This window comes from Notechis scutatus, chromosome 4, assembly GCF_049901735.1.
Source record: "Notechis scutatus isolate UNSWTSFEM ecotype Mainland chromosome 4, rNotScu1.2, whole genome shotgun sequence".
NCBI classification, from domain to species: domain Eukaryota; kingdom Metazoa; phylum Chordata; class Lepidosauria; order Squamata; family Elapidae; genus Notechis; species Notechis scutatus.
In genome coordinates this window covers 128,167,756-128,179,230 of record NC_142012.1, presented here as the reverse complement: position 1 = coordinate 128,179,230, position 11,475 = coordinate 128,167,756, and the positions used below count along the sequence as shown (strand labels likewise).

At 36.7% G+C, this 11,475-nt stretch overlaps 1 protein-coding gene across 1 annotated transcript; it reads right to left on the bottom strand.

Moving 5' to 3' along the window:
* Window positions 1-1,326: 1,326 nt before the first annotated feature.
* LOC113427263 (small ubiquitin-related modifier 3) lies at window positions 1,327-8,889 on the bottom strand. Its single transcript, XM_026689767.2, has 4 exons — window positions 8,761-8,889; window positions 6,531-6,659; window positions 5,711-5,782; window positions 1,327-2,803 (listed from the first exon to the last, which is right to left on the bottom strand). Exons 1-4 carry the CDS (start codon window positions 8,779-8,781, stop codon window positions 2,741-2,743), a joined length of 285 nt encoding a protein of 94 aa, XP_026545552.1. The 5' UTR covers window positions 8,782-8,889; the 3' UTR covers window positions 1,327-2,740.
* Window positions 8,890-11,475: the final 2,586 nt, after the last annotated feature.

Below are 11,475 nucleotides of genomic sequence, written 5' to 3'. Positions count from 1 at the left end.
TCGAATCTAATATTTGCCAAAAATGACTCCACACTCATTCGCTGTGTTGGGTACCCTCTAATTGAGTAATGAATTATAGGAGCCAATTACATTTTAACTCAGATTTTGTCAATTATAGGAAAAAAGCCTTCAATTTGCATGCATACCAAAACAATTCCCTCATATATTACCACAAACTATGACGTTTCTAGTGCTTTTGAGGATTTTAATTTAGGTGGAATTAAGTATTTCAATGCTATTTCTCATGTTTAATGACTGAGCATCATGGGAAGATATTCACATAGCTCTTTAAATAGTTAACATTTTTCTGAGTCACTAGACTGAAAAGAAATACTTTCATAAGTAGTATCAACCAAGGAACATAATAGTTTCCAGTTACTTTTGCAAAGTTCTTTAATTGCTAATATCTACTTCAACTAATACAAAGTTTTATTACCTGGTGGTTAGTGAGGAAACCCAAATTTGAAACTCTCAACCATGAAAAAAAATAACTTTCTCTACAGTACTAGGTTATTGGATTAAATGAATTAGCTTCGGTGAAGTCAACCTGTGCTATAGAGAAAAGTGGGGTGCAAATTAAATTTCATTTTATTTGAACAGTGCCAGATGGAATCAAATAGATTATCCAATACAAAATAGAAAATTGAGGTATGTAATTTAGTTACCCAAAGATACTTCCAAATGCAAATTTTGGAATAGGCCATAACTTAATGGCATCAAATATGAAATTCAAAAAATGTATAAAGACTAGACATATAAAATTTAAGAACATAAGGAACAAATTAGGCATACTTAGTGGGCAACTATTTTTGGAAAAATGAATGTAAAACATGGTCTTGCTCTTTAATTCACTATCAAGATTTCTCTTCTTTTTATAGCAATCATTTCTATTACCCAATTAGATCAAGCTAAACAATAGTAAACCTTTTTATAACTACCACCCACTTTTGCATCTGTTACTAGTAAAGTTTTCTCTAACCACCCACAGTAATGGTGATTTATAAAAAAGGGGACAAAACCCCTACCGCCCACCATGAAAGCTGGAACGCCCACTAGTGGGCGGTGGGGACCAGGTTGACTACCACTGAGCTAGAACAAGGAACACCTGAGCATCTGCTACAAAATAACAAATATAAACCTTCAAGATGGACCAGTTATTGAAATTGTATTTCTTTGCTAGATGCATTAATACCCTAAATATTAAATCCACTCTCAATAAAAGAATTTTAATAAAGATGTGCATATGAATGAATTGTCAGCATTTCAGTGATACAGCTTTGAATATAGTCATATGAAATTCAGCAGCATTAAACATAAGCCAAGAGACAGAGTACCAAATTAGTTTACTGTGTACAGTAATAAAGGACAAGTATTGTACAATTGAATAAACAATTAACAATTTTAAATGAATATCCCTTCCTGGACCATTTACAATTATAGGGAATAGTTTGAGACAGGCAATCTTCTCAAAAGGGTTTCTTGCAAACCAGTACTCTGTTAAATATAGATATAAAAGGCAGAAATGTACTTTCCCAAGCAGCAATGAAAAAGCTTACAAAAAGTAAACAAAATAGTTTTAATTTAATTTAGATGCATCCAAATCACATGTAACTACTCAGTCATTTAAATGTGAAATATTTGAGAAACAGGTCCTACACATTCAATATTTTCCCTATGGTATACTTGCACATTTAGTAGCACTAATAGTGAAATTCCTTGTTTTGTAAAGTTAAGATTTAATTTACTCATCAGAAGATAAATTCAACTCTTGTATTGCATTCTGCTCCACTGGGTTTCCCAGGTAGTGGTTGCAACAAAGGAAGCATAAGATCCTAATGGATAGGCAGAATACAATACCCAGCTGTTTGAATCCCAGATCAGGCTATAAAGCAATGAGCCTATAAGGTCAACTTTTAACAAAAAATGGTATGTATCTTTTATTGTCCAATAAATCATTGAAGAAATGCTTTGGGTGAGTTGCACAATTAACAAGAATTGCACAGGAGAGCTTCTTAAAACATCCCGATCAATCAATGTAAAAATTATCAAATACTCTGGTACTCGACCCTGGATATGTGAAATTTATAGTAAATGTGGAATATTATTTATGCAAATAGTGTAATTGCTGACAAACTCAGTAACTTTCCATTACTTTAAAAATTGATTCTATACTATTTTATTATGAAAAAGCACATGTACATTTGCATTACCTTTAACTGCCACTATAATCAGCATTCTGCAAGTATTGTTCTTTTCATATATCCCCCATTAACAGTTTTGAGTAATAATTGTTTATGATAAAATTCTTTTCTGTCTCAAACATCTTTTGAGAAAAAAATCCTATCACAAAGAAAAAGTATTTCAATATTTACAGTGTCATAATTAAGTGATAAAACAGTAACAACTAAAGGCAGCACTAAGTATGTTCATTGTACAGTAGGTTGGTATTTAGGTCACCATTTAGAAGAACAAGATGACAGTAAACAACCAATAATTACTTATTTGAAAATTTAATTTTTTACTGGGCCCATTTTTATGAAGTTATTTTCCATAGATATAGCTTCAACTTGCACACGCAGAATATCAGGGACAGGAAAAGGATTTGGATAAGTGTCCTCAGAACATGAGAAGATTCCTGTATGATCGGCATGTTCGTTTGTTTACTATTTAATAGCAAATCCAAGGACAGATGATGAAGTGGGTGACATGTTGTATTCCTCTTCCGAAATGAAAAGGACACTTAGCATATGCCACCAGTTTGCTGTTGAAACACATCAATAGTATCTTCATCTTCCATTTCCAACTGTTAAAACACAAATGACAAATGTTTAAAAAAATGTTATAATTTGATTTTTGTAACTTGTTAGATTTTTTTTGCAACAGTTCTATAAGGGAGATGGCCAGTTAAATGCTGTAGAAATTTCCCAGATATTCATACTGAAATACATTCTCACAAATTAGGAAACAAATCCATAGTCTTCATTTTCAAGGTCATACTTACTTAAAACTGTTATATATAACTCTGATTCCTGCATAATCTTTGCTAACGTGCCCACTGGGTGTAAAGTAAAAACAGATCTTCAAAATTAAAACAAAAATCTTGCTGTTTTTTCATAAAAATCAAGAAGCACTACATGGGGGCGGGGGGAGAGATTGTTGCCCAAGTTTATTTATCCATTTAAGTGGTTATCTCTTATCATTTGTCCCTTATTTCAACATCCCATTTCTTCTGATTTAAGAAAACCTCATAATTAGAAGCGGAAAATCTTTGGAGAAAAAAAAAAGTACTGTATAACTTGTACAGGAACTATAACAAATATATATTAATGTGCTACTTGTTCATTTTAAATATTATGTAAAATAAAAAATATTAGGAAATATTTCATAAAATATATCTCCTATATTTTTCCAGTTTTGATTTTTCGGTGTACACTAATGTGTGTCTTGGAAAGTATATTAAAATCTTAATAAAGGTGCTCCATATCTTTCATAGGAACTTGAGAAACAAATTGAAATATTAACCATATTTTTAAAAAACATTGTATTTTCAATTATATTCCTTTATAGTCAAAAGCAATGCACTGATACTTGTTCAGCAAAATGCAATAGATGTTCATACAATCTCCTTTCTTTCCCAGATACTTTTATGCCAATGGTTCTCAACCTATGATTTGTAAATTGCCGGGGGACCACAATGTCATCACAGGGGGTTCACCAAGGCTTGAAGATTATGTAAATATTGAGTTATATCTTGGGGGTCCGTGGCCACAAAAGCTATTTAAAGGGGGTCCTTGGTGAAGAAAAGGTTGAGAACCACTGTTTTATGCTGTTGGTACTTGGCAAAATTTTGGTTAAATATGACTACAAGCAACTACTGGCTAATGATTTAAATAAAAATTAAATCTACAACACTAAACACAGAGAATATTCATATTCAAATTATTTTGATACAGGGCCGAATGAACATATTTCATCCATTCCAAGACTAGCTCTTAAAATTTAACTTCAGCTTGTTTTTTTTAATCCTGCAAAATACTTTCTTTTTAAATCTGCAATTAAAAACAACTTACAATAGTTTAAATCTTTTAGATATGTTTACAAATGAAGGCAAATATGTTGATACGTTTAATTCATGCTCTCCCCAACCACATATGTAGAGTTGGAAATTATATTTTAATATAATGTATTATCAAATATCAGCAATATATAAAGTTGTAATCTTACTAAGCAGCATGTTCATGTGGCATTTTCTGAACTCTCCAAAAAGTATATTCAAAGTGAAATACAATAATTAATACTAATTTTATAGGTGAGGAGGCTCTCACCATGAAAAATTATTTCTTACAAACAAGAACATATATGTACAAATAAAACAAGTAATGGATTGCACTGGTATTAACTGTAAAATGTTTATTATTTCTAATTATTATTAACTGTATGATATGGAAGACCCAGTTAATACAATTCATATTTACACCAATTAGCTTTATTGTAATCAATGAAGGATTATGCCCTACAGTTATTTCGTTACTAGTATTATATGCCTGTTCCTCCTGTTCTTCTCTCCTGTCCCCATTTCATCAGCTGGATAGGAAAGTCTTCATTGTTTTTAATAATGATTCAGTCAGGAACTTTATGATTTAGAAATGGAGGGTCTGGAAGGAGAACAATCTTTAAGTAAGCTCTGGCAAAATGCAGTGGCTTCAGATTTTGAGCCTCTCTGGATCTGAGACCTTACTATCTTTGATACTGGATGGTGTCACACCGCCTCAAACAGACCATGGGAGCAATCTGGGGGTCCTCTTAGACCAGGAGTGGGCAATTCATTTTTCCAAAAGGCCCCATGCAAAACTGGACTGTTGTGGAGGATCAAACCAATAGGGATGCTGTCATGGCATCCGCTGCCACCACCATGGATCAGATAGCCAAAGGCCAGATATGGGCAGTGGGCTGTAAAATGCCTAGATCTGTCCTAGATTCATAACTCCTGATCGAAGAGCAAGTAGCAGTTGTGACTTAGAGAACCTTTGCACAAGTCCATACTGTATGCCATTTGCATTTGTTCCTATAGCAGGGGACCTACTCATGATCATCTGGTAAACTCTAGGTTACATTACTGCAATGCAATCTACATGGGGCTGCTCTTGAAAAGTATCAGGAAATTTCAGTTGGCACAAAATGCAGCGGGGCAAGCAATTATTTGGTTTTAATAGATATATATCACACCTCTGCTTTGCAAGTTGTATTGGTTACCGATTTGTTTGGTAACAAATCCAGTTCAAGGTACTGGTGTTGACCTTTAAAGGCTTTCATGGCACTGGGCTGGGTTATTTGAAGGACCACCTCTTCCCAATTTCATCCGCCCATGCTATCAGATCTAGTAGAGAGAGCATATTATGTGTTCTGTTGTCTAGGGAATTTACATTTGGCAAGCTCTAAACAGTAGGCCTTTTCTACTGTGCCACCTGCACTGTAGAATCTTCAAGGTGAGGTTGGCCACATCATTGTTGAGCTTTCAGAGGTCCCTCAAGACCTGGCTATGCCAGCAGACCTGGGGAACCCATAGAATTGGGGAAGTGGCTCCACTATTTTTTAACATCCCTTCGTCTGTTATTCTTTTAGTCTTTAATTTTATTTGTTAACTTTGTTAACTTCCAGTATTGTTGTACACTACCCAGAATAACTTGATCATATGAAATGAGATTCTTACCTGTGCAGGTGTATCTGTTTCATTAATTGGTTGCCCATCAAATCTGAATCTAATCTGTCTCATTGACAAACCCTAGGAAAAAATATCTATATTATACACACACACACACACACACAAAATGCTTGCATAGATAAATCTGCATAAAACAAATCTTAGGTTATGTTAAAGTGGATATAGCATAAGGATAGCAACCAGAGTCCCTTTGTGAGGGTGATGGATGGTTCCCAAATGTTATAAATAAACCTCCCATTTTGTTAAGACTAACAATTGATTGATCACGCATATGCATTTGATAAGTAAGTCAGGAACAAAGTTCATGCATGTATGTTTAATACATGTCTATTTTATCAATCAAAACCACCCTATTACAAATATAAAATAATTTGCTCAGTACAAAGACAGCTATCCTAAACACACACAAACCAGATAGGTAATAATATTGGACAAGGTAAGTTGGGTCCATCTAAATCCAGTTATTCCTTGTTAGCAATAATGTAATATAAATTGAAAAATAATTATAAAAATGATGAAAACAGATCCTATAATATAGATATTCTTGGTTCTTCCCTAATGAGAAAGGTAAAATACATTAACTAAATGAATACAGCATACAGTATAAATAGGTGCAATTTAAAAACATAAAACCTGTTGCTGGAAATACAAGTATATCTAATTTTATGTAATGTATATGTTTTATACCACCACTGCATTAGCACTTGAGAAATATTTCAGCATCAGATCTCCTGGGAAGACAAGAACTTGGGCAGACAAAAATATATTCAGTATAAATGTTAAGTCTTAATAATGTTAATTTAATTACCTGTCTCTCACAATAAGCTTTCATTAATTTACTTAATGGCGTGTGGCGTTTTATTTTAAACTGGACCACAGATCCATCTTGACCAGCAACTTTTAAATTGATATGGTCGTTTTCTGTTTTTACTCCTTCCTGCAAACAGAATATAAATGTATCAGTGTTTATGAAGTTAAATATTACAGAGAATCCTGCAAAAATATGTAACACTTTTCATTTGATATTTACCAATATGTGCTCCCTTATACTGCAACTTCATGATGTGCTCTCAAAGGTGCTTTTTCAAAAGGCAACCAGACTGCTTTTTCCTTGAGGAAGAAGAAAATGTTTGGCTTCTCATCCAAGAAGCTTCATCAGTTCTAATGATGGGGGGATAGATAGATAAGTACTTCTTGGAAGCAAAATAGGAAAAACAACAGTCCACTTGCTTTTGAAAAAGCATCCTTGAGAAAACTATGTGGCTAATTGGAATATTTACGGTCATGTTGCTTTATTCTTCCAGCCTCATGTCTTCAGTACATATGGACACATACACTTTCCCCCACTACTAAAGTGGGGTGTATGTGTCCATATATACACACAAATTTCCTATCTTCCTCCTGTTAGATCTCTCTGTGCTGGGCTTTGTCTTCTAACCCTCGCAGTGCAAATGTTAAGATGTTTTCAGGTTCCACGTTTTCTGGCATTTTTCTCATAACTTTAAATACTCTTGCATTTCAGAAAATATTTATGGCCAGACCATTTTTCAAACAAAATCTTTCAATAGCTCAGTAAGAGCATATGTTATGGGGGGGGAAAAGGAGGCATGAAAATTTTCATGCAACCTAATACAAATATAAGATACCAACAGGTTAAGGAAGAATAGATGGAGAACTTTATTTACATTAGGGTGAAAAATTGTACCAACCCTATTTAATGTGGTTTGTCTTTGACTCTAATTTTTATTTGACATTACTTTGCTGTAACTTTTTATACTCTTGGAGCCTTTAGGTAAAACTATTGTATATATAAGCAAATTCTTGGAAAAAAAAACCTGAACTCCAGAAACTGTACCTTAGTAAGAATTTAAAGAATTTGCTACATTTCTACCCAAATTATTTTATTGTAAGGTTATGAAATGATTTTACAAGAAGAGTTAAATGACCAGGTCCTAGGAACAGATGGAGAAGTTCTAGCTAAGTGGTTGCTAAGAGTCAACATTGGCTTGATGACACATAATTCATCGATGCATACTATATTAGAAATAAATCCCACTGAAGTAAATAGAAAGTATCTCCAATTAAATTAGTAGCTCTTGTAAGTTTCAGGAGTTTTACTTCCCAACCAGCACTCAGAAGACAGCAAGCAAGATCTCTCTCTCTCTCTAATAATTACACTCATCCGGTTCTCCAGGTAACGATATGAGGTCCCCCCATATATATCTAGGATTATGTGGTTTATAATCCAAAACATGGAACGATTTTGGAAAACGAGTTCCTAACGAAATGTAGCAACCGGCGAGGAAAACGTCTTTTGGGGACCTCGGGAAGGACTCTGATCCACCTCCACTAATTGCACGCAAAAGACAAAAGGAGGAGGAGGAAAGGAAGTCGGGGTCGGCCTTTCACTTAAGCCGAGACTCCCAAACACGTGGTGAGATCCCGCGCTATCTAACTCGGTAGCGAGAGAACCTCGCGCTGCTGTCGCCAAACCAAACCAACTCCTAACGCCGCCCCATCGCAGAGGTTCTCCGGGGGCAGCTCAACGCAAGAGGAACGCCGTTGAAGGCGTATTATAACGCAGCCCAGAACACTGTGAAGGAGCCCTTCTACCTGCTGGGGTCTCCCGGATACCGAAAGTGTCAGAGGTGTTAAAAGAGAAGCAGGCGGCTGCGGCCTAAATACCCTTTCAATTCCTGCGGGAGCTCCTGGGAGAAAGAGCGTAGGCGAGCCGCCCCTCGCAGTGCCCTCCTTCCGGGTGAGGCGGGTCCGGTTTGTCGCTCACAACCGGGGCGGGGAACACTCATCCCTGGGCCCAAGATGGGGGAGTGAGCTGGGTTTTCCTATCAGCAGGAGCCCTGCTCTCCGCTCTCCAAGGCGGCGAGCGCGGCCGCGGCAGCACGGAAGCCCAAGAGCCCCCCTTGAGGCGATAACCCACCCGCAGACTCCCGAGAGGCCTGGGCCTCCGGTGGGAGGGAGGCGAGACAAGACATCTAACGAAGAGCGAAACTGTGCGGAGCGAGGACGACCCAACTTACCTTAGGTTTCTCCTCGGACATGGCGACGCGTCAGGCAGAGACCTCTCGGGGAGCGAGTCTGCACGCGCTCTGCTCTGAGCCCCGCTTCCCTCCTCGCTCGCCTCTCCCGCCTGCAGCAACTGCTCGCGTGAACGCGCTTCGCGCCCAGTGCTTTCCTGCTTCCTGTTGGCCCTGAGCGGGTCACGTGGGGCATGCACGTTCTCGGCGCGCGCTCCCGAACGATGCTTGGCTCGTCGGGAGCGCGCTCCATGGGGTGGGGGAGGTGATGGCGCCGAAGGTGCGTCACGATCGTCTGAAGTGGGAGCTCTGTGGTTCCTAGAGAATGTTACGAGGTGGGGGCGTGGCCACTTAGAGCGCGGGAGGAGGAAGAGGCGGGGCCAGTTACCCTATTTTTTTAAAAAAAAAAATGCTGGGGAACTGGGTGTGGACGTAATATTGGCTTATTAACCTAAAGGGGGTTTGAACTAGGCTGTACGGTTGTAGGAAAAGAAAAAAAGAGCCGTCTGAAAACTATTCAGCACGTGTATCTTTTGTAACACTCAGTCGCAAGAAAAAGATTACATTTGGAAGTCTCCCTTCGAACTGTGGTTTAGAATTTTAATTGGAACAGGCTATTTAAATTTCAATCCTTCCCATGAAATGGGAAGTCAGTAATTATGAAACGAACTAGAACAATGCCAATATATCCATCATTATTTGTATTTAGTGTTTACAGGGACTGGATTAGCAACTTGTTTAAAAATATTGGTCAGAAAAATATTGATGGTGTATTGTTCTTATGCATATCCTATGCATACGCCCACATATAGACACATTATTAGACAAGTATTTCCATTGTGAAATGCAACTGCTCTACAATTTTAGCCTATGATGAAATCCTGCATCACTCTAAGCCAGGGGTGGGGAACCTTGGCCCTTTTATGACTTATGGACTTCAACTCCCAGAATTCCTGAGAATGGCTGGCTCAGGAATTCTGGGAGTTGACATCCACAAGTCATAAGAGACAAGGTTCCCAGCTCACTAATTATGAACCTAGACTCACTATGCAGGATTTTGTGTTTTGAGTGTCACATGAAGGGTGGCAGTAGTTTTTTTTAAAAAACCCATTGTTTATGGCTTACCATGAATCCAGTCACCTGTGGCACTACATGCGTGAACTCTTCAGTATGAGTTACGAAAGTCTTGTTCTTTGAAAGTGAAAGCTTTTCCTGCATACCTTTAAAAAGTAGGAAATAAGTGAGCAATACGGCAATCCTATTTGAAGCAATAAAACTATTTCCCTATGAAAAGTTCACTATGAACTTGCAGATTTATCCCCAGATTGCAAATGGGAATAAGGTACAATTTAATACAGTTCTCTGGATAAATTGGCAAAAGCTAGAGGAATTAGTCATCTATTAAATTACCCCTCAAAAAATGCAAAAATTTCCTTTGCTGAAAATGTTAAGAAATAATGAATCTGTATACACATGCATTCACAGAAAATAAACCAGAGAAGTGAAGACTAGCCATTTTCTTAATTTAAGTGGAATTATTTTTTTTAAAAAAAATATGCATTTAAGCTTTACAATTACCCCTTCTACTTTCTATTGTTCATTGCAGTGGTGGAATTCTAATTTTTTTTACTACCGTTCTGTGGGCGTGGCAGGGGAAGGATACTATAAAATCTCCAGTCAGAGGTGGGATTTGCTGGTTCTCCAAACTACTCAAAATTTCCACTACCGGTTCTCCAGAACTGGTCAGAATCTGCTGAATACCACCTCTGATTCATTGCCAGTATACCATAGGACTTAACTCCCGATCTCAGCCAGCAGAGCGGTGGAAAAAAAGGGAAGAATCCAAAGTCTTAAAGTTGCAAGGTTGGAGATCCCAGAGTATTCTTTGCAAACATGGAACTCAGCTTGATTTTAAGAAAGTTATTTCCTAATTTAAGCACAATGGTAAGCATATTCACAGGTGAAAAGTGTGTAAAGGCATGTTTCGTGTTATTTTAGAAGGCATCCAAGTTTCATTAAGTCGAAGTCACTGAAATCTTTATTTTATAGTGGCAAGGAAACAGCAAGAAATTAATTGTAAGTCAGTTTTAATATTTTTTAGTGGGTGATCATTATTTTCAAGCACCTGCATATGTATATCATAATTTTTATACCTTATTTCATCAATCCAGCATTCTGGTACAGAAATATCTTTATAAATGTTAAGTGTTTCTAGTGTTATTCATATCTCAAATATTTAATGCATATTTTGCTACAGCTAGGTAATCTGGAATACCATTAAAATAAATACAATTGCTTAAAAGAAAATTTTACAATATGTACATAAGCTGTAGAGTTCCAACAGTCTTCTATCCAGATGTCTTCTATAGAAAATACTTAGACATTTCTGGTCCAAATGGAAGCACAATCAAGGTACAATTCAGGGAAGAATAGTTTTGTAGGAAGATATGTAGGATAACACAGCAGTAACCTCCAATAACACAAGAGGGCACTGATTATCTTTGTTAGCAATGCCAAGATTGATTTTTATGTTCTTCAAAGAGAACTAAGGATAACATTTATGATCACCAAAACCCAGATAATGTTCTCAAAGATCCTTTGAAATCCTTAACTTTATTGAAGAAATGAGTAATAATTTCAGTACATTACAATGAATTTTGCATCAAGATTAATTTATATATTAAGAGGAATTCTACTGTTAACTTCTATTAGATAAGT

Excerpts from the sequence above, each read along its gene's own strand:
- LOC113427263 (XM_026689767.2), bottom strand. The coding sequence starts at position 8,781 with ATGTCCGAGGAGAAACCTAAG. Across the intron at positions 5,783-6,530 it reads AAGCTTATTGTGAGAGACAG|GGTTTGTCAATGAGACAGAT; the intron begins GTAATTAAATTA and ends ATTTTTTCCTAG. Across the intron at positions 2,804-5,710 it reads AAACAGATACACCTGCACAG|TTGGAAATGGAAGATGAAGA; the intron begins GTAAGAATCTCA and ends GTGTTTTAACAG.